Raw genomic sequence first — 27,370 nt, 5'->3', positions numbered from 1 at the left:
AGTTTGTTCTACTAGTGTACAGAAATCTCATACGGTTGAGGAATAAACAGCTTTCCACAACCCACCAGTCAACGTCTGGATTTTGTTTAGCATTTCAATACACCATTAGTGGTTTCAAACACAATTACATTCATCCACGGTATCTGCGGTCGTACACAACAACATTGTATTCCCCTGGACTGACTCTGGATTCTTCACAACTATTCCAACTGTTCCTAATTCTATGAATCATTCTCCTAATTGTGGCCATGGATTTCCCCCTCACTTTTAGCATTTCGTACATCCTCTTTTTGGTTGCCAAATTCCTTGTCTTTTTTTTCTCTTTTCTTTTTAAATTTCCTCTTTCCGTTCCGTCGCTATGAAGTGCGTGAAACTGACTATTAAACCACCCTTCGGTTCTCCATTATGATTTTCTACCCTAAGTGTCACCACATTTGTCATGTAACACCCACACACACGCACCCACGCACGCGCACACGTCCCCGCACTCCCGGTCGGTCCCAAAGCCACACCCAAAGCCCTCCCACGCCAGCAGCCGAGCCACAGAGTAAATGTGCATCTCCAACTTTTTTTTTTTTTTTTGTGGGAGTCGAGTGAGTTGGTCGGTGCCTGTTCCCTGAGCTGCGTCGCGCCTGGAGACTTGCCGTTACAATATTTGCTCACTTTAATATTTGTTTCCTGACAATCTGGAGCTGCGTTCATCGCGTTTTATTCCACGGTCTTCCAACTCGGTGAGTAAATGCATGTGTTTGCATCTAGTTTGAATGCTGCAAATTAGACCGCGTGTCACGTTGATATCCTTTTTGTTGTTGTTGTTCTTTTCACAAAGTTGAAGAGTTGCGCCTCCCAATTAAAAAGTGTTTCAATGTTTGGTATTTTAATGGTACACGCGTTCTTACTTGTTTTATTTCCTGGCGCGTATTTTTACGCACAAATTCCCAGCGCCAACGTCCAAATCGCTGACCAAAAGGGGGGCGTTGTTAGACACCCGTGCGTGTTCGTGATCTTCAAATGAATAAGACCAAGTGCAAGTTATTCATGAGAAAACGAGAACACACGAGCTGCTTGTACGTGTGAAGTTAAAGGTCTCTCGTGTTTTTAACCATTATTCTTCCTTTGTTATCATTCCAGCTACCTTTTTATGATCTTCCATATGGCAGCGCTTCGGGATAATGCACGTGACGTTTTGTCGTTCCCACTTTAAACGGAGAAAATTAAGCCCAATTCTTATTTTGTTGTGATTCTTGTCACAGAGTTATTGGATAAAATGAAAGATTATGATGTACAGTAATTAGAATTTCCCAATAACCTAAAAATAATTTAGTTTTGGCGAGAGTGCGTCCTCTATTGGTGTAACTATGCAGGCTGATGAATTTTTTTTGGGGGGGGGGGTGAACTTTGGGTCAATCGTTTGAATTGAAAATACTTAAATACTTGTATAGTGTTACTTTATAAAAATAAATTAATACAAATATTTGTAATGTACTGTTTAAATAATACTCATAATACTGATTAGAATAATGAGCTCTATAAACGCTTATGTGACTAAATCGCTCCTCTGTGGACCGGACGATTTGTACAGCTGATCTGAAGCAGGTTATTTCAAAAGTTTCGTACACTGTAAAATGATCTCTCGGCTACTGCAGGATTGACAGACTGCCTCCGGTTATCCGGCTAGTCTGTGTTAGTTTTTCCAATATTTTCTGTCATCATGAACTCAGCGTAACCAGAAAGGCGTGATATTTGATCCCAAGTTAACGTGAGGCTTGGCAAGGGTGCTGAATGAGGAAATCCATCAAGAAAATACAAGTGCAGTGTGTGGATGTTAAACAGAGACAACTTTTTTCTTTTTTTTTTTGGGCTGCCCTAACCTCACTCTACCATGTGGGGGTCATTACTCATGGCGGTCACTTTAGGAAGGTCTATGAACAACACGTGTGGACTCAAATACAGACTAAAACATGTCAGTGTCCAACGCAAAAGAGTTCCAATGTCAAAGCCAAGTCTTTCAATAAGTCAGGAAAAACAGTAAGCGTACATGTGTTTGCCTTTTCATGCGAGCATTTGTCCAGTATACGAGTTCCTAATGAGTGTGGACTACACAATCGTTTGCACGACACCATCAGAATTGTTCACATAAATTAGGGACAGCTTTTATTTTGTGAGCCCGTGACCTTGAATATGCTGAGCCAGAGATGCCTTTTACATGGCAACTGAAGAAGATCCACTTTAAGTGGTGACATCGATATAATAATACTCTTCATTCAAATTTCCTATTGCCTAATTGGAGGCACACCATACTTGCAAATATTGTACATAGGCTACAACCTGTACATTTGCAAACAGTCTTGTGCATGAATGTTAAAATCTAACTTAGTTTTGGACAATTATTAATACATATTTGCAGTACTGTATTGTTTTTCCAAAAAGCAGTCATGCTTGGGCTTCGTTGGATCCAGAAGATTAATTACACAACGGATTTAACAATTGCTCTCATTTTTCCTGTTCCTGTCGTGATTGCTTGTTGGTCTTGGCAACAGTACTGTAGAATACGGTGGAAGCTCGAAAGCCATGTCCCAAAAGTCACACCATTGCGAGTTAAACCACAATCTTTAATGCCTCAAATGATAAACAAATTTAAACCATCGTGTCATGTGAGCAGTACAATCATTTAGGCATCACAAGGGTTCATTCGTTCCAGCAATACCCTCGAAAACACCACTCGGTGACAATAGGCAGTCCGCAAACACCTCTCTGATTCCTTTCCATTATACGTCTGCGGGAAGTCATCAACGGGTGAGTTCGACTCTATTTTACTTTTATGATAGAGTTGCCCACACTTAACCGGTACCGCGACTTTTCTCATAACTCCACAAAAATGCAAATACTGGAACCCGACCGTGTCACAATCGGACTCAAACGACAAACCACTCTGAAATGATTGGCCAAACCGGAGTTATGATCTTGTCATCATTGCGATGTCCGACTCTGGCCTCGAAAAATATGGCACATTTGCAACTCTACAATAAAACGTAGTTGTGGAGATGAAAAAATGTTTGCTCTTCCCTAGACAAAAGCTTTGTGTTGACTCGGTGACGGGGAAGATGTGCCTTTTGTGTTTTGACTAAAAATAGACCTGGCACGACGGTTGCTGTGTATAAACACAAACCGCCTCAACTGACCCACCCACACCCACACTTGATTACATTCTCATTGTGGACAAAAGATCGTTTCATCGATCCGATTCTTTGCGCAAACAGCCTCAAGGCTCGGTGCAAAGTCCATAGATTGAATGGCCTTAACCTTGAGCTCGATACATCACTCGAGCAAGAATATCTGCTTGCAGTTGTCTGTAATGTGGTTCCGAAGGAAGTTTGTGTGCGAGGGATGTCACATTTCTCAGCAGTACAACTACATTTGGAGCCAGAGGGCCCCACTGTAAGATTTCATGTCCACTTCCTGTCCTCTGTTCATCAGTTTTCAGCCATTTTCCCCAAAGCCAGCAAGAGAGGAGTTGGGCGAGCGGAACAGTGAGAGACTCGGTCGGGGGGGGGGGGGGGGGGGGGGTGAGCTCCAGAGGCCCAGTTAAGTCTGTGGCTTTGTGTTTTATGAAAGAAAAGGACATTAAATGTCAGCATTTTCCAGCAGTCTCACACACACGTACGCGCACACACACGCGCACGCACACACACACACACACACACACACACACACACACACACACACACACACACACACACACACGCACACACACACTCTCTTGCAGAGTCCCCCAGCTTCCCATTATAAGGGTGAGTGGAAAGGAGGAATGGTTGTATTTTGCGTCTATTTGTCTGCGTGTGACAGTCGAGGTGGTTTCACTTGTATATGTTGCCGATTGTGCTTCGCATGTTTAACATGAGAATTTCGGCTCGGGAAGAAATCAAATTTGGGTTTTTGGAATACACCCACAATGGCTATAAATGTTACCTCTTGCTGACCAAGTGGTAGAAAAGGCATTCTGACTAAATTAGATAGTGAAGTCTTTTATTTGCCCTGGTGATTGGCAAAGAACAGCTGCTCCTTTGTGAGCAGATACATCATGAGATTTTTTTGACAACAACGGAATGCATTCCAGACCAGCGAGGCTAACGTATGTGGCATGTGGACATCATTATCTGCGTGTGCGTGAGTGTGTCTGGCTGGTGTCTGAGGTGAGCGTTAGTGCATTCACACCTTAATTGTTTCTACCAGGGTTACCATAGATTGGGATTATATATATATATATACAGTATATTGTGTGTATTGTGAAATGCAAGATTTAAAAAAAAAAAAGGTCAAATTCTATTTACGTCCTTTTTTTGCTAACGCAACGTTATCAGCAGACCCGATTACATTCGTGCGAATGTGCACGTGTGCACATCTGGGAATGATCCCGCTGTGCCAAAGAGTATTTCAGCAGGATGGAATTAAAATCAAAGTGTTGTAATGCAATAAATGCGACAAGAGGTGGATCTGGCCAGCTTGCTCGGAGAGGTATTTATTCTTTTGGGATTTATTGTTGTGCTTGTAGTAAGAGTGGTATTATTTTAATAATAATAGACTTTTATGTTGTGGTTCACTGCTTGAAAAAGGCAAACCGCGGCTTGACTACATTGTGTATAGAGCCTACAGAGTCAGTATGCCTTTATGAACTGGTACTAACATATTCAAGTTTTTTTTTTTTGGTCTCCGTTCCATCCTGTTTACTTCTCAGAGCTCAAGGATGACGAGCATTTACCAAAAGCAGTCAGTGTTTACATTCCTATCTAAACCCTCAACCTGCTGTCACAAGAGTCATAGATTTAGCCTCTATTTTCCTGTCCTCGCCACCTCAAAAAGGGTCAGTCCATCTCCTGAAAGAAACCCCACAGCCACATGTGCTCACGCAAATCGTGGCCTGCTTCCTGTCGGCGGGAGGAGTCTGTTTTTACTATGATTCCATTTTGGCGGGGACGGCTAATTCCTTTGCTGTCTGGCTTGAATGTGTGTGTGTGCGTGTGTGTGTGTGTGTGTGTGCGCGCGCGCGGCTACGTGTATCTTCCAACTCAGCTCCTTTTGTGTTCGCTTTGGGTGGCAGTTACCAAAATCTAAATCATGTGTGCACATATCAAAGTCTTGTGTTGATTCCAATCAAATCCAGTCCAAATTTATCCAAAGTGCTGTACAAAACAACAGATGAATAACACCAAAGGAGCAATAAAGTGAAAATGAACAACAATAACGGTGAAACATACAGTAGATCATAAAAACATTGCGTTGTCTTACTGTGTTTAAAAAGCCAAGGGGAAGAGATGCGTTTTCAGAAGTCATTTAAAAATGGCTAGGCAGGAGGCCGGTCTGATTTGAGGAGGCAGGTTGTTATACAAACTTGCTCCACTATGAGTTTCAGCATGGTTTGAGGCACAGTCAGGGGCAGCTGACCTGCGAGAGCAAGGGTGAGGAAACCTTGAGGTGTTCACTATTATTGTTTGAGACACATACATTTGGGAAAAGAAATTGTTTCCCCGAGTAACGAGCCATGTGCAAGCAAGTAAAGGGGACCTAGAACTGAACCCTGTGGGAACCCACGCTTGAGGTGCATTTATGAGGCAACAGAGTGGCAGAGGCTGACACAAAGGTGCTGTCTGTCAAATAAAAATTAATGAGCTGAGAAGAGACTCCAGGAAAAATTGGTCAGAAATAGCTTGATAGAATAGACTGAGAGAGAAGAACACAACATAGCAAAAATAGTATTATAAAGTATTTTCAGACACATTTGAAATGTTCACATTTACTGTACTACCGTTCAAGCATTTCACGATGCAATAAATTAGCATCTGAAGTGAATAAAGAAGCAGAGAGCCTAACCTGCTATTCCAATGAAAGTAGCACCAGTACAGTACATCCTAATACACAGATATTCAGAATTTTTTGTGTGTGCTCATGAGCCCCCAATAAAGCTCCTCCAAGACACCATTCATCAATAAGCAATCCAAACTTTACAACTATTTAATCGATTATTAGTCCTAATAGGTTATCGGTCTGATTTGAACGGCATGGTTACTGTTTTTAAACATTGCAATGCAAATGGAGAAACTCCAATGCCTGCTTGTCAAGTCGTCCAGGTGGACACGACACGCTTAAATTATATTTTCTAAAATTTGAGTGGAGACTTTGAGGCTGCACGTAATTCACTGAGTGTCTCATCAACCCCGTGATTCTTGCAATTCAATAGAAAGCTCTTTTTGGATAACTGGTTGCATACGGAGCAGTTTCAACATTTCCACTCTGCATTTGTTTCCTCAAAAAGATCTCCGGTTGCCACACGAAATCCTGAATTTAGCAAATTCTTTGTTGAGATCATTCATCAGGCACTTAATAACAAAAGCACTTAAACAATAGTGCTGATAAAAAGTGTCAACTAGTTGAGTCCAGAGTTGACAATGTGCATCTGCTGGCGCAGGACATGGGCTTGGCCAAACTCTTCGCAAAGTTGGATGCAAGAATCGAGAACGAAGGAGTCCAACCCAAACAACGCCTAATTGAATAGTTAAATCATTTGACCATATCCAAAAAGATGCATTTAACCTGCTTTTGTGTGTGTTGATTTTTATATTTTTGCTGCTCCAGACTGACTCCTTTACTGTGAGAGGCCCTGATCCAGCCTGACCATCAGCCAGCAAACTTGACTTCTATTCACAGAGGGAAAACCAGACCGAGTGACACGGAAACATCTTGCCGTTTGTCTGCGTCTAGCAACTACTAGAAGACGAGTGAGCCGAACAGCGGGGCGGGCAGCTATGTTGATCATCTTAGTCCTCATCATCCTTTTCCATGTGGCTGCAGCCACTCTCCTCTTTGTTGCAACCATACATAATGTGAGTAGCATCAAAGGGTGGCCATTTTTAAACACACACACACAAAATCATTGCAGGAACGGACGTTTATGGTGTGTCACTGCTGTGTTACAGGCATGGTGGTTGGTGTCACCACCTGGACGGGATGTGCTCTACTCGGACCTGTGGTACTCCTGCAACACCACCTGCTTTCCTATCGCCAAAAGCCACACTCCTGACGCAGGTAGGAATGTGTACCGGCTGCAAATAGTGCTGATGTGTGTGTATGCGATGTACGATTTTCCAACAGCTGTCGGTTGCGCCCCTTAGCCTACCTGCAGACGGTCCAGGCCACCATGATCCTGGCCACCATTTTATGCTGTATCAGCTTCTTCGTCTTCATTCTTCAGCTCTTCAGGCTCAAGCAAGGAGAGCGATTCATCTTCACCGCCATTATTCAGCTGTTGGCCTGTGAGTGACACAAATGCACATCAATACGATGTCCACAAAATCTCACCACGTTACGTTTACGAGCGTCAGGCCTTATTATTCACAGATTTTTTTTCTATTCAAACATTTCTTTCCTTTTTTCTCCCTCCCCGAATTCTCTCTTCCCTTCAGCTGTGTGCGTGATGATGGCGGCCTCCATTTACACTGCTCAGAACAAGTCCTTCCACCATAGCAGTCTCCATGATGGCTCGTACGGATCCTCCTATATTTTGGCCTGGGTCAGCTTCCCAATGACTCTAATTAGTGGTCTCATGTATTTGGTGCTTAGAAAACGCAAGTAAATGTCAACTTCTGGGCATAGAGTATCTACATTGAAATCCTTGGATGGACAGTGAATACCCAAGAAGATAATTGTGCAGTGCGCTCACATAGTAGTAGAGAGGCAATATATATGCAACCCCCCCCCCCCCCCCCCCCCCAAATAAAACAACAAACAGCACACACACACACACACACACACACGGATAAAGCATTGCGTCTCGCTCCTATCATGGTGCTCACTGAATGCTGTAAAGAATGCATTTGACGTCACTCCCCTTGCACACCGACACTGTAAATATTTGTCATTTGAGGAGATCTCACTGTATTGTCTGATGAATAGCAGTGACTGAACAACATTCGGCATACGTTTTACAGCATGAACTTAATGGCGGGGAGGCAGAGCCGCATGTTTGTACCGTTTGCATTTCAAGTTGGACAAGTCTCACGCGATTTCCTTATAGCCCCGATACAGGTTCATTTGCATTAAATCCAGGTGAGCATCTCCATGTAAATTCTCATGAGCTGTCCTGTAAAACGATCGAAGAGGAAGAGCGTCCACAGTAGCCAATGCTTCTTTGTGCATGAACATATCTTTTAATTTGTGCATGAACTGCTCATCCAAGTTATTAAAATCCACCAAAACTCTTACTTGTTGTTGAAGGCGTTCCCACTTTTTTAAAACAAGAACGTACTTTCCTTCATTCCTCTTTTTATTGACTATTGACTCCCCACATCCGTACTCTCTCTTTTACTTCTTTGTTGGCTCATTGTCATGTTTTTCACCAACATGAGCAAGGCCATGTGTGAAATATATGTGGGATAAGTGAAAGAAAAAATATGGGAGATTTTCTTGCTGGGTCCACATTTGTTTTTGAGAAGCTATTAACAAATTTAAAAAACACATATTTTGTACATATTTGCTGTGTATGTATAGTCGAGACTATTGCTGACTGAACTAATGTCGTCAATAACACCAAAAAAGTTGAAAATATGTTAACCTTAGCTTATAAGAAGTGTAGTGATACAAGTTGTTGGATTTGAATATTTTGTCTGTGTTATACTTTGGCAACTGTTGGTGACGCGGTGAAACACTCAAACCAATTATGTGCTGTGACGTTTGGGATTTAAATGCCAACATAAACTTGAAATAGGACTGTTTTGTTAATTTTGTCATGCCTGCTACTATGCTATTTTGTTCTTTTCGTGAATGAAAACTAGGACAAAGGCTATTTATTTGACCAAATTCAACTCGTTTTAACATTACAAGTGAGGATGAAATGGGTCATTTTATTCTGTTGCCATTCTGACATGTTTCTCAATGCCTGATGCTTCACGCCGAAGATTATTTCTGGCTAATATTTGCTCGTATGATAGCACTAACTTTTAAAATCACTATTTCTTGGTGTTGGTGTGGTTTTTAACATAGAGCTGAAACCTTTTTTTTTTTTTTGTGGAAACATTGTGCAGGCAGTAATGTGCCCATTTCAACTGCATGAGCAATTGGTGATGCACTGGACTGTTTTGTCAAGATTCTGTTACCTTTGGGCAAATTCTTGATTCAGGGAAATGGACGTGAGAATTCTAACTCAAGACGAATTTTGAAAAATGATCAAAACAACATTTTGTGTAATTGCTTGTTATTAGTCATATGATTTTAATTCCATAGTCATTAATAAGCCTTCATATTTCATGGATGTTCCTGTTCCTTAGAATTAGATGAGAAGGAATGAAATGAATGACTATGTAAATTGAATCTTAAAAAACATTTGTATTTGTGGGTGATTACGTACAGTGGCACACTCTTTGAATATATATACAGTAGGTGGAAAAAATACTACTAACTATATTGAGTTCATTTTTTTCGTGGAGTAAAGAAATCCTATGTAAAGTCAAAATGTCACCAATGATTATTATATCTTTGAAAACAGTTTGACGCTAAACTGAATAGCCTCTTTCAGTTTCATTTCTGAAAAAAAATCATGGGCACACTTAATTAATGTACCGATTTTTTTTTGGGGGGGGGGATAGATAATTCTAAAATGTTTAGTTTTTTGAAAAGGCTTCCATTTCATTAAAATAGAAAATATGAATGGTAAGCTTCATGACCTTATATTTCTGTAAAAGAACATCAACAATTGAACACGTCACTGTGACGTTACTTTCTTTTCCTGTAACCCTCTTTTTAGACTAGACTTTTTTTGTCCTCTAGCGACTTCAACTGGACTGATAGTCAACTACACCTCGGCAAAGTGCAGTACGTCAACTTCACACTGTACAAACTCTTAAGAACCCGCTCGTTTGATGTAAACCTCCGTAATTGTATATTTTAAACAATAAAATGTTTTGCCTCGTTTGTGAAAAATGTGTCTGTAATGTGATTTGACAGATAGAACATTGGGTTGTACCAAAGAGCAAAGTTGACTCGTATAAGGGATAAACTAACGGGAAAAAGAAATGTGTCGTAATCCGGAAGTGTTGACGCCCGGATGAAATATGACGTAACACCCATAGAACAAAAGTGGGAGTTCTCAAGAGGTTTTCCAGGTATAGTATTAAGATTTTGGTTCTGATTGGGTGATTTCTATCAGGCATAATTAAATGCCCAGCATATATATCTGTTATTATTAGGTTGCATTATTTAGTCTTATCAGATCAGATTCGGTCAAGTTTAGGTCTGTCCATGTTGGAATTTTGTATAACGATAGAACGCCATCAACACATTAATTTATTTTAAGCAAAGCGACGACAAGAGCCAACAATAAGCGTTAAAGAAGCGACACTGTACGGCGTTTCTCGTGTTTGGCGACAGTGTTCTTTGTGAGATCAAAGCTGCCCTCCTTTCGTTCTGTATTTTTTTTCTCTCAAGAATGAAGCGGTTGTGTCTTCCGTCAGATTCCTCTGCAAGTTGTGAAAAAAAGATCAAATTCTCCCAATCTGAGGTAAGTGAAACGATTTTCGTGTACCAGTCAAAAGTGTGGACACGGTTCGTCATTTAATGACATGACGAAGTGTCAAAACCTTTGACTGCGGAAGGTAGGTTAATTGTCGTTAGATGTGTTTTAAAATGTACTATTATAAGTGTGTGCGCATTTATGTACAGCTCCAGATGCTGGTAGAAGAGGAAGTCCAAAAAGCGATCCAAAAGATTGCCACCAAGATGCATATTTTAGACGAAAGTATTCAACAGCTTCAACAAGATATGGGTTTTGAAGAATCTATCCAAAAACTTGAGGTGAGTAAACCGTAGCAATGACTTATTTTGGAATGTAATTTATTCAACCAATTTCTGACATTTTGTATTATGGCTTACTGTGGTGTTATAAATAGTGCTCTATGAACTTGACAGATGTTTATTTTGTTTTTCAGGAACGTATTGAGAAAATCACAAGGAGAGCAGAAAAAGCACTCACAGCCATAAAGTCAGACAAAAAGGTTTGAATGTCATGCATGCACCTTTGCCCACTTAAATATCATCTTAGTGTCAATGGCAAATACTTGAATCTCACTAGTTTCAGACTTCGCTGCCATCTTCTTATGATGATGATGAAGTCGTGATGTAAGTAGATAAACGAATAATTCAATTTGCATTTAAGGTGAAATCTTGTGCGTTGTGTTACAATGTCATCTCCCTCAGCAGCATAGATTGTGACGATGACACTGAGTCACAAAGTAAGAGCCCATTACTTTTAAAACAAATTTTTGTAGAATAGTAGATAGCTATTTATTTCACAAGTATTTATCCATAGAAATAAACATGAGCCGAATGAAGAAGGAAAGACAAGAAAATAAAAACGATGGGCTGGTGAGTGCTGTTCATCTTCCCTGTGTGATTATTTGCACTTTTATTTCCTCACGGTGTGACACCAAGTCACATTTTTTAAAATTTCGTATACAGTGATTGCAATTTGAGGGACATTTGATCCAAACAAAGCTCCTCAAATCACTTCAGCATAGAAAGACTTTTATTGCCTTTGAATAATAAAAAACACATCTTCTTTTTCAGGATACTACCGAAAATATTCAAAAGGAGTTGAATAAAAGTAAACAAGGTATGATTATTATGGCTGAGGGACTGCGTTTCGTTGACTCATTTTCATTTTGCCCTTTTATGACTTGCTTCTGTCTAATCCAGCTGTTAAAGCTGGGCGATATGGCAGAAAAAAAAATCTCCGATGTTTTTACCCCAAAAATTATTTATTAACCCCCCCCCCCACTACTTTTTAAAGAAATAAGAAAACTCAAAACAAGTGTTGCTCTTATGTCATAAAAAACTTAACTGGAGTAACTCCTATTTCTGTCCTAGAATTAAAGTTCAGAACTTGTGTCTTGAATAAAATGCACCTGGAAGTGTAGCATAGCACATTGTATGCAAATCAACAAATTATAGAGCTCAAGCATGAAACTTCAGTTTTTAAAATGGCTTGTAATAGGGATGGGGCATATATCTCTTAATATACTTGATATGCCACCGATTGTTGCACGTGGGATGGTGACGTCGTAAGGCATTGGTATGTCATTTTCTATGGAGTTACTTACACCTCTTAGCGCTCTGCTGCTGCGCCTTTCACGGCAAGAAACGCGCTTCTCCGCCCATCCAGAAAACAAGTGTGCACATTTGTCATGTTTTTAGATCAAGATCTATATTTTGTATCGCAATGTTGCCTAAGAATATCAAGGCCATACTGTGCAGCCCAGAGTCTCATCACTTTGATTCTCTCCTCTTTCATCTCAAACCGCTTTAAACAACAAAGCGTATGAGGGAAAAGTGGTTAGAACTGCACGACTATCAGTGTATTTTTTTATTTTTAGATAAGAAATCCTTTATTAATCTCGCAATGGAGAAATTCCCAATTCACAACAGCAAAGTTATGAAAGGAAGTTTTATATTATGTGTTGTGTTTATTATTTTACTTTAACTGTTTTGTTAAGCGCTTTGTTACAACTGCTGCTGTTATGAAAGCGCTATATAAATCTGGATGTATTGTATTGTATCAAACTAATTAATTCTAAAATATCCATATTGCTTAGGGCTACCACCTATGCTGAGCACCTTAGCAGACCTATGTAAGAGTCGGTCTCCTCCTATTCCAGAGAATAAGGTAAGATACTTTACATCGCTCATGTCAAAACACAACATGCATATTGTGACTAAGGGCATGATGGTCAAGCTAGTCAGAATTTATGTTACTTATGTCCTTCAGGGTCAATCCAGCCTAAATAATCAAGACAGAGTTGTATTCACTCACCTTCCTTTACTTTCCTCATGCTATAGAATGAGTCGTGGTATCCTCCTCTCCCAATCAACCCTTTACCGTCCAACTTGAGCATGGAGGCTGTGTCGTGCAACGTCCCCCAAAAAGTGACCGTCCAGCTGGCTCTTATTGAGCAGCCCGTGAGCCTCTCTGTGATGTGGACAGGAGAAGAAGATGAGCTCTCTTTACCACCAATGCAGAGTTACAGGTGAAACAAAAGTGCTGTGTGCCAAGTGTTAATTGGCGAAACTTATTTAATGAATTTTGCAGGCGAACGTGACTTCAATCTTTTTTTAAAAATGGAAGGTGAACATTTTTGGGAATCGGATTTTGAAGTTGGAGGGTGTAAATAAAGGGTCTCAGTGGTTCCTCTAATGTACTGTATTTTAATTTTGGATTACTGTACAACATTTGGATTTGATGACTTGCTTCGATGTTGTCCATTTCTCTCTTCCTACACTCTAGTGTCTTCCTAACCATGGAAAAGGTCAAGGGGAGTGGAATTTTCCCAGCGTGGAGACTCTTAGGCAATGTGGATGCCAAATCTCTGCCCATGTGGGTGTCCATCACCAAGTACAAACCAGGGCACGAACTGTGTGTCGCTGTGGTAGGCAAAGACATTTATGGCCGCTACGGACCCTATAGTGACGTTGTCGCCGCAGTTCTACCCGAATAGCCCCAAAACCGGAACCAGAGGAGCTCAACGAATCAAAGGAGGGACCACCTATGAATTACATCACAGCCGTAGGTGTTCTGTTTTACTGCACTATACATTTAATGCAGTATTTACCAATGGCAAGGTGTGCAAAGAAGGCCTTGCTGGCTCTGCCGGCAGAATCGTTTTTTTTATGTTGTCAACACTGGTTGTGAAATCTATGTTGTTTAATGTGTGTGTTTTTTCTTATTAAACAAACTGCACTTTAATGAATGTCATTTGTCTCCCCGCCCCTTTCAGTTGTGAAGTCGTTTGTCTTTTGATATGTCATATTTGTGGTGTCATTGTAACAGCACTACAGCGGCATTGAGTAGTCGAGTGTATAGTGACATCATGAATGGTAGCTTTTGACATTTGACTCGCAATTACATTGACGTCACTCAAAAAAACGAAACAAAAAACAAACAGCGCACCATCGTTCGCTTCGAAACACGAACGTTACTATTCCGATAGCGGCTACACGCCAGTTAGGGATGTCGATGCGCCAAGTTTTTAGTTAAAAGTTAAGTTTAGTTGGTTAAAGCCTATACTGACAAAGTAAGGAGTAAAAAATGTGTAAGGAGTAAAGGTAAAATGTCACCCCAAAAAATAAATACCCAAGTTCGTGGAAAATTGACTTTCCACCTCGGGGGATAATAAAAAAAAAATCAAACTTTCTCAGAGTACACAGATGAGGAAGGCTTCATCCACAGAGGTACGTCTGTCATCGTGCACTTCTTGTAACAGAAGTAACAAGCACAAATCACACAGTAAATAATACTAATCAGTAAACATGACATCCACGTTTAAACGTCGAAAACTGCCAACACAAACTGAAACGAAAACATCATCCCGTGAGTCGAGTGCTGTGAGAAATCAACTGCAATTAAACTCCTTGGCAGGAGGTGGGAGTACTTTACTTGAAAGCTGTTGGCCATCCACCATTATTGTCAGAGGAAGAAACGAGGAACGTCTGTCAACCCGAACTCCTTACGAGCGAAACGAATGTGAAGACAGACCGGTAAAGCTGCGGTGGCAAAGCAATGTCGTCGTATCAGTACATTCGACATTTTGTCAACGAGCGACTAGCTGCTGCCGCGGAGGAGATTGCCGGCGTCTTTATAAATACTATCGTCGAGTATGAAGAGGAGATCGGACGTCAGCGTCGGCTTCTGGACGACGTTCGGAAACCAAGAATAAAGCTACACAGAACAGGTCAGTCAAATGATCTAACACTGGGAAACGGTTTATTCTGGGCTTTATCAATAGTGGTTGAAATTTGCTCCGATTAAAATGGAAAGATGACGAAGTTGCATCGGGTGATGCTGCGACGTCAAGGCAACCGACAACACGATTTGTCAGTGATTAGAAAAAAAACAAAAACATTATTGTCCTCATTTGGAATTTCGCTCCAGCCAATGCTGCACAATATTAGCCTGATATGACAGTCATATTCATTATTATTCTTTTTTTTGGGGATATGACCCAGTTCCTAACCCTTATCATTTATCATCTAGACAACGGAGCAATTCTATTTAAAATTGATAGAAAACTATTAGTATGAAGTAAGGCTTTCCTCACACCAGTTCAGTGCTGCAATTCACGTGTCTGTTCGTCTCAGCATTCACCAAGCATGTGTAATAACAGAGGTGGCAAAAGTACTTTTGAACTCTGACTGGTTTCGTCACAGTAATAAAAATATAGCTTTATTTTGTTGTTGTCCCTACAGACCAACAAGAGCAAGATGTCGACAAGCAACAGGAAGTTCTCGCTGCGTCCTCCTGGCCCAGTGAGAACCAAAAAGACCCAGAACCTCCTCAAATTAAAGAAGAGCCCCGTAGCAGTCAGGATGGAGACGAGTTGGACACGAAACTAGAGCGCGATAATTTCAGACAGATTTCTGTTTGTCAGGAAAGTTATAACACAGACAATTACCCTCTGAACTCGAGTCCTGGTGAAAGTCAGAATCACTTCGAAGAGTCCGACTGTCACAACGATGCCTTTTTGCACAGCACCAATGCTGTTGAGTGTCAGCATGACAAGAACACTGAGCATGGAGATTCGGCAAAGAATGTAGAGGCAGAAATGAAGCAGAGGCTTGACAAGACAAACAATCACGGTATGTGTTTGGTAATATGTACTTAAGTGGCACATTTTTATCGACAAAGTCTTATAGGCAAATATTTTGCGCTATAACAGGTGGATTAAGAGATTGGTAACCTACATTCTACTTGCTTCATCATGGGGCCAGCAGTCGTTTCTTTTAGAACTTGGGCCGTGATACCAGAGGCTGGGTTCCTCTGCTCCAAAATAATAAAGAACATTTTCTGATGTGGTCCCCATATGCGGACTGTACAAAGACAAACTTAACACTACTTCCCGCACTGTAGTTGTAGACGAAGTCAACGGTGCATGTAAATAGCACTTCAGGTAGAAGTAATGCGCTTATTGAGTCCGTCCTGGAAAAACATATACCACGAGGCCATGCTTCGAGAGATTTGAGTCAGTCTTCTAATTACCGGTACATTCCCTTTTTCTTTGTCCCTTTAGACATCCAACAGCAAGATGTCCCCAAGCAACATGAGGTTGTCACTCGGTCGTCCTGGTCCAGTGAGGAGCAAGAGGAGCCAGAATCTACGGAGATAAAAGAAGAACCTTACACCAGTCAGGAGGAAGCGGGGCCAGGAATAAAGCAAGGGCTGGAACCCTCGATCTATTTTCCCGTTTGTCCCGAAAGTTCCCATAGAGAGGATCGGGCTTTGGACTCTGAGAAAAATACAGAGCCAACGCTTGACATCCTCAGCGGTTACAGTCCATACGCACAATCAAGAATCCGCAAAGGGGAAAAACGATGCGTTTGCAGCCTGTGCGGGAAACGATTTTACAATAAAACAACACTGAAGTTGCACACGATGAGCCACACGGGAGAAAAGCCGTATGCCTGCGACATCTGCGGGAACCGATTTACTGTCATCGCCATGTTGAATCGGCACATGAAGATCCACACAGGTGAGAAACCGTACCCCTGTGGCCACTGCGAAAAGAGATTTAGTGACAAAACGGCACTGCGGGTCCACATGAGGACTCACACGGGCGAGAAGCCGTACCCTTGCGGCATGTGCGAGAAAAGACTGAGCAGCGCCACGGCCCTCAAAGTTCACATGAGGACTCACACGGGAGAGAAACCGTTCTGCTGCAACACCTGCGGGGGAACTTTCCGAGCCAAGACCGCGCTGAAAAGCCACATGAGGATTCACACCGGCGATAAACCGTACACCTGTGACTTCTGCGACAAGAGACTGAGCAGCACGACAGCGCTGAAGGTTCACTTGAGGACTCACACGGGCGAGAAGCCGTACCCTTGCGGCATGTGCGAGAAGCGGCTGAGTAGCACCACGGCACTTAAGATTCACATGAGGACTCACACGGGAGAGAAACCGTTCTCGTGCAACATTTGCGGGAGTCGATTTAGAGCAAAGGCGACATTAAAAATGCATGCGCGGATTCACACAGGTGAAGCCGTGTGACTTTTGCGATGCGGAGACGGACGCTTCACACGGCTTCGGTCGGAGCTGAAACAACAATCCATTCCTAGAGTTCTTGCTCTGATTTATCATCCGGGTCATGGTCACCTGCAACATTGAGTTAAGGCAACTGAACACCATGTTTTTTTTTTTTTTTTAGGAGTAGGGTCCTCTGAATCACAATTTCTCATCTTACTATGTCATTTTGCACAACTGCTTGCCTCCAACTTGGGCACAGTTTTAGGAAGGTGCTTTTCTCTTCCAGGATAGCCGTGTCTCAAACAGTACCCGATGAGACAGTCAAGTGAACCATCGGAAGCAAACAGTGGACGTCTGTCCGACCTTCGCGTCAGCAATAGCGCGTCTCCCCCCTGGACGAGCAGGTCCAGAGTAATAGCGGAGCAGAACGATCGGCCCCCTAAGACCACTTAAAACAGTCATCCGCACTGACGCACAAACACACCGTGGCCTAATCAGAGTTGACAGGGCTTATGGCTGAAGAAGATGGGAGCCGAAAAAATAGTGCAGAGTAGCCAGATAGAAAAAGCAGAGGTGGAGCTGCAAGAGTGATTAAGGAACAAATGTGCTCTTTAAAGTTTTAAAGTGAAGCGCTGGCAGAATGGCAGCCTCCCTCTTTAGTCCCTTCCCTCCTGTAAAATGGATGATGTCCATGGAATATTAGACTTGGCGTGAATGTGCGCTTTAAGAGGTTTAGACTTGTCATCTTAATCTCGGGTGGCTCGGCACTGAACTCTGCACCCGTAAACCCCGTAGCGTTACGCTACTCAAAAACTTTTTTTTAAAAACCCATTGATCGACCAGAATGATGGTCCACTATGTTTAGCCACAAAAAATACTCTGGTGGTCATTTCAGGTCACAGTGTTTTATACATATTTTTTTTTCTTCCAAATACGATATAAGCCAAAACATAGAGGCACAGGACACAATATTCTGTTCTGCAGTGAAAAGTAAACGAGTCTTTCTTGGCTATGAAGACAAAATCGTCAGTGTGATAACAATTGGAAAAGAAATTGTTTAGAATTGCAAATGAACACAGTTTAACCTACATCATAAATCATAGGCGTTTGCTCAAAGACATACCTTTTACAAATCTTTAAAGTGATTTAAAAACATGGCAGACATACATAATGTCCAAGAGAAGTTAACCAGTGTGCAATAAGATTAAACGAAGCTTATTTATGCATGCAGACTTTGAAATATGATGTCAGGTGGCACAATGAACTACTCTATCCGTCTGGTATCTTTATGGAATGCAATATTGGGAGTCATTTAAAACGATAGCAAACAGCCGCACAGTGCAACGTGACGTCAACAGCAGAGCTCGAATTCACCACCAGAGGGCGGTACTTAACAGGGTACCAGAATAGAACAAACATGAAAGCCATCGCAGGGAATATCGTGCGGATCGATGTTAGTGTAAATAACATTTCACAGCATACTCTCATCATAATTGCCTATTGATCAGCAAAATCACAACGAAACGAAAACAAATAAAAGGCGCATCCTCCAGTTCAACTTGTTCTTGAAATAAAACGCAAATTAAAATATATTGCACTTTATTAAAATGTTTTATAAGTAACACTGTCATTGCCATTATTGTCTGGATGTGAAAAGAACCTTGAAACAAAAGGGCACACGCATGCGCGTGCACTTAACACACGCGCGTAAATAGCGACAAGAGCTGAACATCCTCTTGAGGAGACAGGCTTAAACCCTTTTACGCATGACTCCCCTCCTGTTTTGAGTTATGCAAATTATTTATTCATAGCCACATCTCGGCTCACTTTTGCTAACCATATGCTTTAAAGGTCAGGGAGTATTAAGTGTCCAGAAGTTTTGGAAGGTTCAGGGATCACTAAAGTCACTGAGATTAATCCCCTAGAGGGAAAACGACTAAATTTAAAATGCCCAAACCTGTCCAAAAATATGATGAGTATTCATGTGACCTTAGCAATCATCGCACATTTATTAGTCAGCAAAGGCAGTACATGCGTCTTCACTTTACACAGTGCATGTAACCAGCAGGACTTTAATAATATGATGTTCCGCAGTGGGCTTTTATCCTCCTCGTCAGGTTTTGACCGGGAAACATAACTTTGGATCTGGGGGAATTCAAAGATGAAGTCTTTTTGAAAACTAGATGTGACACATGAGCTTTTATGGCGGATTGTTTCTAACTTAGCCGTATTCCCATTTATTAAGATGTCGCTTTAAAATTTTCATGCATATTGGCTAATGTGCTGTATGATTGTGTGTGAGCGAGAGACATGCCTCAAGAGAGATGGCCGGAGGAGCTTCTCGCAGCCGAATTAGCAGCGCATCAATCTTTCATGGCCCGTGTTTTTAAGTTGCATCCATCTCTCTTGCCCGCGTTCCATTTGATGCGACTACTTTTGCCACATTTCGCATTCACTGAGACAAACAAACACCCTCTCCTTCCATATTCATTTTTATCCCGCTCTTTCTTTTCATGTCCAACTTTCCCTGCATGGGAATTGAACGCAGGCATACTTGAATGCCACCGCAAATAGAATGACGTCAACGTTGGTCATGTCTGCTCAAACGGGAGACAATGCTGCTGATGGTCAAAATATGCACGTTGAGACACAGGCGCGGCTGTTACTTCGCGTCACATCTCAATCACGGCATTTATGGCTCGTCCCACCGCTTTCTGAGCAGATGGGAGAGAAAAAAAATCACTCTTAACGCACGCCACACTACAGAATAATCAATAAGGATAATCCTTTCGAGAGAGCTGACAATCGGGCCTTTGCCGACTTTGATCTGAAGGGGGGGAGAAGAGCTTAAATTTGTCGATATGTGTGTACTCCGCTTTAGATTGAGAGATGCGGTGTGACAAGTGGACAAGGAAAACGCAGTTTCACACCGCCGCATGTAAAGTCTTTTCCCAATTATCTGACACTGAACGCCCAGTCGCTCCTAATGCTGCGTCATCAGAAGGTGAATGAGGTTCAAAGTGGAACGCGCAAGTGACAGCCCATTTACCATAACGCAAAATAGAATAACCTAAACTTCTTTTTGTTGACAAAACTGGATGGATGGCTTGGAAAATTTCATGAGGGTTCGGAGGTAGGCGAGGTACACCCAGAACAGACATCTCCCACATTTAAAAAAAAAAAAGCCTCTTTTTAAGTGCAGGTACTTCCAGGTCGGGTTGGGAGGCTTGATGGAGTTCATTAATCATTCTGTTATACGCAGCCTGCGGTTTTGTGTAAAAGTTAAATACACGTGAATGGTTGTCCAACTCTATTTGCGTCCTGTGAGTGACGGGGGCAGCCATTCCCGGGTCAAGTCCGCCGCTCCACAGAAGGCAGCTGGAATAGCGGTAGCTGGATGAATGGATATAAGGAATGCCTTGCGATCGTATAATTCCGGACGGCATTCCAGCATTCTATAAGAAGTCGCGGCCTCAACAGCTACAATTAATTCCATTTGTCCCTTCACATCCATTTCAAACCATTACTACATCTGATGTCTGCCTGAGGTTGTCTGATACGGCAGTCTGTGTCCGACAGCATCAAAACCCCGCTGAGTGGATGTCAAATGAACATCCAGCCATTCGCGAGGTTGGCTCAGTGACCAGCGACATGATTCGGGCTAATCTGATTCTGTTCAAAACGTCAGCGGAACATAATTGTGACCTCCCTACAAGTAACCGTATGCATTTACAGGATGTTTGTGTATGATGGAAGTGGGCTCATGGAAGTTTATTACATATATATTTTTGCGATCATGAATATTTGATTCATCATGCCGTTCCCAGAAGGTTACATCCAAAAGAAAGCTAAACATCAACAACTACAAGAGCATGCTACACCAGAAAAAGCTTCTTACCAAAATGGTGTGTGTCGTGAAGCACTGGCCTTCACTTTTAATTCACATCAACTGAGCTATTATCTGAAGAATACATTTTTTAATGTTATTATAGTGTCTGCTATCATTGATTATTCAAGTCTAAATATTTTCAAACTTAAAAAAAAAAAGTTAACTTTAGATTGGCACGACTAATCACCGCTCCTAACGATGGTGTTGCTTCTTCTTCTTCCTGCAATTTGTGAAGAATGTCAATTAAATGGTTCAATGTTAAGTGCGGATGATTCAGAGCACGGTGTGTGTGATGCACCTGAATATCCTCATGTTTTTTCAGGATGACTCATTTTTAAAAATGAAATGTTCACGGTCCCTGAAGGCTCTTGGAAGGAAAGTGCATCGTGAACGTAGTGAAATGAGCATGCAAACATTTTTTTTTAAGGACATTATTATTAAACTGGGCACTCAAGTCAATTTGGGGGGGGGGGGGGGGGAAGAAAGAACCATAACACGAAACATCAACATCACATCAAACAACATGCGTATTAGATTAGCCAGGTTGATTTGAATATGCTGACTCTGTGTGTGCGTGTGTGTGTGCATGTGTGTGTGTGCGTGCGCACTTGCTGTGGTGTCCTAGTTTTTGCCTTGCACTCTTTGAGGTCAAATAAGGAGCAAACATTCAGCATCGGGGAAGGAAGAATCATAGCTACAGGCACGCAGGCCCACTCACATATTAGAGCACACACACACACACACTACAGCACAATTAATTCATGTTCTAAAATCACATTGGTCGTGCTGTCAGGACACATTTTCATAGACGCAATTAAAACAACACCATCGTCCACATAATCAATGACAGCCACAAAACCAACTGCCCACGCCCGTTTCCACCCGCAGGCTGGTGTGAAACACGGCACACACGCACGCGGAGGCCAGAAAACCGTCGACAGAAAATGTATCCGCGGCTACTTAAGTTGAAATGCACGTCTGGATGAGTGTCGATGTCACAGGACAAACATAAGGGCGGAGGAGAGAGACGTGTCGCATACCATCACTGTAGCGGGGTCAGTGTGTGTTGACATCGCCAAGATGGACACGACTGCCAGCAGGTCTGTACGTACACACACACGTAGGCGCGCTCCCCCCGCACGCACATTTTAGGCAGGCCAGATATCATGGGACCTGACGCGGGCTTGGGGTTTTCGTCCGATTGGCTGTCAGATGCACTCTGGTTGTCCTGACAACGGCTGTCCCTGCGGGACACCGGCGGCCTGAGCTCGGCAGAGGAGCGAGCTGCGACACGGATGGGGGGAGCGGGGAAACTTCTAAAGCTCGGTTTTCACGTTCTGATATTATTGGTTTGTCGCAGCATTTGATCTTTGTTTTAGGTAAAACTGTGATCAGGATTGGACACCCCCCGCAGGATGAGGATTCATTATTTCTGTAGGGGAGAGTCGACGGTGGTATAATTGGCTAGAGAACACAAAGCGACGGTAGATTCGGATGATTTAACATCTGTCTGAACCTCCTTAATCATTTATGCGCACAGCCATAAGCTGACGTAACTTTGCCAACCAGCACAGGGGTCAAAGGTGACACAAATGACCATATATCGAAATTTATGTTTTACTTTGCGAGTTCAACATACACTGAAAAAAAAATGTGTTCAATTGACTCAATTTTATTTGGTCAAGTGGTTGCACAGATTAGAACCATCTGGATTTAGATACTTAAGCTACTTTAAAAATGTATTCTGACCCAGGGGGTTTTATTTTGTGAAACCGCTTGAAAGAATAACATTTCGTGAATTCAACACACCGTTTTGTTTTTTTGTAGATTCTAAAAAAACCACTTAAAAACTGGCACATCTTATCTTATCTGCCCTCCGCTGATATGCAAGGCTTCAAATGATTTTTTTTCCCCGGCGATTATTCTTTAAAGGCTAGAGTGCCCAACCAGTCGATCGTAGTCTACTAGTAGACCACGCCCCGATCCCAAATCAAGCTTGAGGAATGTTGGAGAAAAAGTATTTGTGTGTGTGTGTACGTATTATTATTATTACGCTGTGTGGGATTGCGATGTTGATACTGAACGGGTTGATGTGGAGAGCTCGGCTACTTGCAAAGTAGATCTTGGATCCAAAAAGATGGGGCACCCCCGGCCTCGTTTGCTAACGACGATGCCATTTGCCTCGAGGCAATCTCATCAAAGTGTCTGACTGCTCTTGATGTATGCCGCTGGACCTCCGCGAACATGTCGCGTTGGCACGTCGGCACAGTGTGACGGCATCTTTTATTGCGTTGGAGGATTGCAGGAGGCATCTTCACGCGAACTTTATTGGAGCGCAATGGCACAGGAATTACCGTGCACCGCTCGTTGATTCGTTCGCTACAACGTCACATCCAGGTAAGAAAGTCTTGATGCCTCATGTAAAAGCAATTCAGGATTACTGCCAATTGCAAACTCCCTCTTTCAGCTAAAGTGTGCGAGTGTTTACATGTCGGGTGTACACATTGTCTTCTCTCATTTCCTCCCGTTTGGCGGGAAATAGCCCCATTAAAGGTGATGCTGCTGCCTCCGTGTGTTATTTTCAGGCTAAGATAATGAAGCCGCAGGAGAGCCACGTTCAGAGTAGAATTAAATCATTTTTCTCTCTTCTCACACACACACACACACACACACACACACACACACACAGACACACACACGTGCACACGCATACACACACACACACACAGACACACACACGTGCACACGCATACACTCATTCAGTGATTTGACCCGTAACCTCACACTGCTATAAATAGCAACAATTTAGAGCGGGAGTGGACTGGGCATCGCAAAGATTAATGACCGCACTCAACATGCGTTTTATCAGTTTTGGTTCCCTCAATCATAGCCCTTTTTACCCCCTTTGTGCCGATTGTTTTCAAGCCGTGTCCGAATGTCTTTGGGGGTCAAATCAATGCTTGCATTTTGTTCCTGGCAGTCATGGCAGCTTTGTTGATGTGCTGTGTATGTTGGCCATTTAAAAAAAAAAAAATCCTCCACTCTTTCCTTTACAAGAGTGGAGGAATGTTTTTTTTTCTTTATTCATTTCTAGTCTATTTGCTAAAATCAAAAGCTATTTCAATTAAAAACAATTGAACAGGTCAAGTTACATTTCAACACTTCGGACCAATTATTTTATAGCATCTTTGAAATTCTTCTTTCCAGGGCAAAAGAAAAACAGAAAAAACACTTTTTATGACACACTTTTACAGAGTGCCTTTTATGCGATTAAATCTACCCCCCCCCCCACCTCCCACCACTCCTCCCCTATTTTGAAGCTGCATCAGCCTTGCAGGTCTCATTTCATGTTGCCGCGTCCTTGCGTTGCCTTGGTTCCATGTTGTCGAGTATGATATTTGGCTATTGGTATGCTTGTCAGTGTCTCATTTTTTTTCATCCATCATTTTTATTTTGCCCCAAAAGTTCGTAAATGCGGTTTAAAAGGCGCTGTAAACATAAAGTTCTCATCATTATAAAAATAAAAAAAATATCACGCAGCGCATATTTTGTTTCCAAATAGTCTTCATAATCCCAGGGGGTTTTGACATCAGACTTTCGACTCCACCCGTGTGGAGTCGTGCAATAAAATGATGCTTCCATTATTGTCTCTCTTCTACCCACGCCCTCACAAACCTTTGGATGACTGCTGGGTCAACATATTTCCTTGCCGGATTTTAAAAATGTCATAAAAAAAAATAGAATAAACAGATTTCTCCGAGCTGAGGATTGCCGAACAGGCACAGCGTATACAACATTGCATGCGCACAAAGCCTCAAAAGAACACCTGCACCTTACCGTTAGCAAACAAGTAGCTCAGCTGGCAAGCGCTTCACTTAAAAGAACTTCGAAACATGCAAGGGAAGGAACCACAGATGCTTGCCTTACACAATATTGTCCACCAGGCAAGCCTGAAGCTACTTTTATTTTGCCCAATTTCACAAGGGATGAACATTGCTCCTATTATAAAAACAAGAGCGCCCCGAAAATGGGTTAGTCACCTGTGACTTTAATGAGCGAACAGCTATTTTGTTTTGTTTTGTTTTAACTATGCACGGGAACAACATTATTGTTACGAATCATCCAATAGAGCAAAGTTTGGAAAAAAACAAAACATATTAAAAGTCTCTCAGGGAAGGGCTATGAGATTACTGTGGATACTATTTTGTATTATTAAGCAAACTGCTGTGTCAAATAAGCAGTTTTGTTTCGGAGTAAGGATTCAGCTATTATAACGTACAATATTTTCTTTCTTTATTTATCTCTTTTGACTGGGTTTGTGTGCTTGCCCAAATAATTTTTTCTTTTTTCCACGGGATGAGAGCTAAGATGAAAATTGGGGGGGAAAAAAAAAACAGACGTGAAAGGTGCGCAACGCATGCTCCTCAACAACTCATCAGTGAGTCTTTGAGAGGTTTTGTCTTTGCACATTTGAGCTCGTTTAAAAATGATTTGCCTTTTGGAAAGAATGCTGCGAAACGATCAATTTGGGAAATGATGTGTACAGTATGCCCTAAAAATGAATGCGAGAGAGAGAGAGATGCTAGTATTCGAGAAAATCTGCTGGACAAGATAGCAGAGGCGATGGAAGAATGAGATTGATCGGGAGGTGAATACAAAGCGTTATTGTTGAAACATCCTTCATTCCTTCCTTCCTTCCGTCCCTGCCCACACTCTCTCTCTCTCTCTCTCCCTCTTATCTCTTATCTCTCTGCGGGAACAAACACATTAGCAGAGATCAGGGAGAGAATCACGTCATCTTTTAAGTCCTCCACACCCCTGCTGTTGCCCAGCAGAGCGTTACGCAGTGCAACATTACTGTGTATGGGTGTTACGCCTTTTTTGCCTTAACACATGATTAAGCATGTGCATGCTTATTCGTGCCCAAAATGCAGAAGTTACTAATGTGTGTGTGTGTATGTGTGTGTGTGAGAGAGACGAGGCTATACAGTCCTCTCCCATGCTGCAGGCATTGAGCAGAGTGGGTGAATGTGCTTGCCACTGCAGTAAATGGGGGGGGGGAAAAGAGGAGGAGGGGGGAAAAAAAGTAGGAGCTATAAAAGTTGCTGAGGCAAACAAAAGAAAGGAGGGAGACGGCAGGAGTCTCTCATCCTTAATTAGACTTTCCACTCTTCCATTGTTTCTTTCTTTTTTGGGAGGACGAAAGCATGAACTTTTTTTTTTTTTGGTCTCCTTCTGTGTCTTCTACAAACATTTGTTGTTGTCATCACACTTCTCTCACTCCGGTAAAGGCCTCCACATACGTCGCAAGAATAAAACAAAAAAAGAAGTGTTCTCTCTCTCCCAGGGATGCAAGAAAAGAATGACATTGTTCTTTTCTTGCAACTTACGGTACGGTGTCTGACAGCTCTGGTGTTATCGGTCAAAACTTTGAAGTCAGATTCATGTAGAAAGACCAAAATGTTATTTCCGCTTTTCCCTTGGCGCAGAAATTTGAACAACAATGGATAGTTTTGAAGATCAACTGGCCGAGGCAGTAAAAAAGTTTTAACATCTGGAAACTGTAATGCCATCTTTTAAAGCATATAAATGCGATGCTAGTAAAGTCTGAGACGCTGCCTTCCGTGCGGATAACAAAGCAAACAAATCGACCAGGAGACTGCTCATAACTAATATGCGACAACATATCGTGACTGTCGTTAGATTAATATTCAGAGAAAAGTTAGGGCGGGAGCAAAGCGCGTTTCCCCAAATGTCTCAGAGCCGCAATCACAAAGTGGATAAAGTCTTAATATGACTGTTCCGCAACCTTTTTTGACGTGTTTGAACAAAATGCGCTAACGCCAACCTTGTGGAACGCGAAAGAGATAAAGGTAGAGTAGTAGCATGTGTGGAGACAGAAGAAGTTAGACAGATAACGCAGCAGCCACAGACAGGAAGGAGACGGGGCGAGTTAATAACGTGTCAAGTGAAATATGCCCGCTCGTGCTAGAGGCCTTTGTCAAAAATCACATTTGTAAAAGTGCAGCAATTGAGATCTCCCCAGCAATTACTTTACATCCATCAGCGCTGTGAATCACTCCTCGTCTGAGCATGAGGCCGCGCCACTCACTATCAGGTAGCGCGAGTGTTGACCGATTCCATTTGCCGGGTTTCTTTTCCTCCGACTCATTCAGCATCGTGCACAAACTCCTCGACTATTTACAATTCGGACATACCTGACTTGATTACAAATTCACACCGTCGCTCCCCCGTCCCCACGGGTGAATGACAATAAGTGTGTGGAAGGACACACATGGATAAAGAACAATGCTCCGGCAAGTGCTATAGAAGCATTCCTCATCGTGGAGGATGGTTGGAAAATATTGTTAGGTTTATGCTCCACTTGATTGATTTGAAGACAGAAAAATCATCCCCGGACTTCG

General features: G+C 42.2%; 3 protein-coding genes across 7 annotated transcripts; all 3 read left to right on the top strand.

Moving 5' to 3' along the window:
- Nucleotides 1-560: 560 nt before the first annotated feature.
- Nucleotides 561-9,969, top strand: emp2 (epithelial membrane protein 2). 3 transcript variants are annotated; one of them, XM_086133659.1, is made up of 5 exons: nucleotides 561-731; nucleotides 6,757-6,878; nucleotides 6,972-7,080; nucleotides 7,167-7,307; nucleotides 7,458-9,969. In XM_086133659.1, the coding sequence occupies exons 2-5, from the start codon at nucleotides 6,801-6,803 to the stop codon at nucleotides 7,625-7,627; spliced, it is 498 nt and encodes a 165-aa protein (XP_085989785.1). In that variant the 5' UTR covers nucleotides 561-731; nucleotides 6,757-6,800; the 3' UTR covers nucleotides 7,628-9,969. The 3 variants fall into 3 exon arrangements, with proteins under 3 accessions (XP_085989785.1, XP_085989784.1, XP_085989783.1); XM_086133658.1 differs by having other exon boundaries at nucleotides 6,703-6,878; XM_086133657.1 differs by having other exon boundaries at nucleotides 6,631-6,878.
- Nucleotides 9,970-10,083: 114 nt separating this feature from the next.
- atf7ip2 (activating transcription factor 7 interacting protein 2) lies at nucleotides 10,084-13,787 on the top strand. 3 transcript variants are annotated; one of them, XM_086133928.1, is made up of 11 exons: nucleotides 10,084-10,151; nucleotides 10,474-10,546; nucleotides 10,708-10,839; nucleotides 10,974-11,039; nucleotides 11,123-11,163; nucleotides 11,245-11,276; nucleotides 11,354-11,409; nucleotides 11,611-11,656; nucleotides 12,636-12,706; nucleotides 12,880-13,067; nucleotides 13,325-13,787. In XM_086133928.1, the coding sequence occupies exons 2-11, from the start codon at nucleotides 10,475-10,477 to the stop codon at nucleotides 13,533-13,535; spliced, it is 915 nt and encodes a 304-aa protein (XP_085990054.1). In that variant the 5' UTR covers nucleotides 10,084-10,151; nucleotide 10,474; the 3' UTR covers nucleotides 13,536-13,787. The 3 variants fall into 3 exon arrangements, with proteins under 3 accessions (XP_085990054.1, XP_085990053.1, XP_085990055.1); XM_086133927.1 differs by having other exon boundaries at nucleotides 11,117-11,163; XM_086133929.1 differs by lacking the exons at nucleotides 11,123-11,163; nucleotides 11,245-11,276; nucleotides 11,354-11,409.
- A 742-nt stretch (nucleotides 13,788-14,529) lies between these two features.
- LOC147192505 (uncharacterized) lies at nucleotides 14,530-18,678 on the top strand. The gene is made up of 3 exons (XM_086132030.1): nucleotides 14,530-14,768; nucleotides 15,283-15,672; nucleotides 16,104-18,678. Exons 1-3 carry the CDS (start codon nucleotides 14,597-14,599, stop codon nucleotides 17,078-17,080), a joined length of 1,539 nt encoding a protein of 512 aa, XP_085988156.1. The 5' UTR covers nucleotides 14,530-14,596; the 3' UTR covers nucleotides 17,081-18,678.
- Nucleotides 18,679-27,370: the final 8,692 nt, after the last annotated feature.

Source organism: Hippocampus guttulatus, chromosome 16 (genome assembly GCF_054856545.1).
Source record: "Hippocampus guttulatus isolate MCC_2025c chromosome 16, RoL_Hgut_1.0, whole genome shotgun sequence".
NCBI lineage: Eukaryota > Metazoa > Chordata > Actinopteri > Syngnathiformes > Syngnathidae > Hippocampus > Hippocampus guttulatus.
This window is presented reverse-complemented; position numbering and strand designations above follow the sequence as displayed.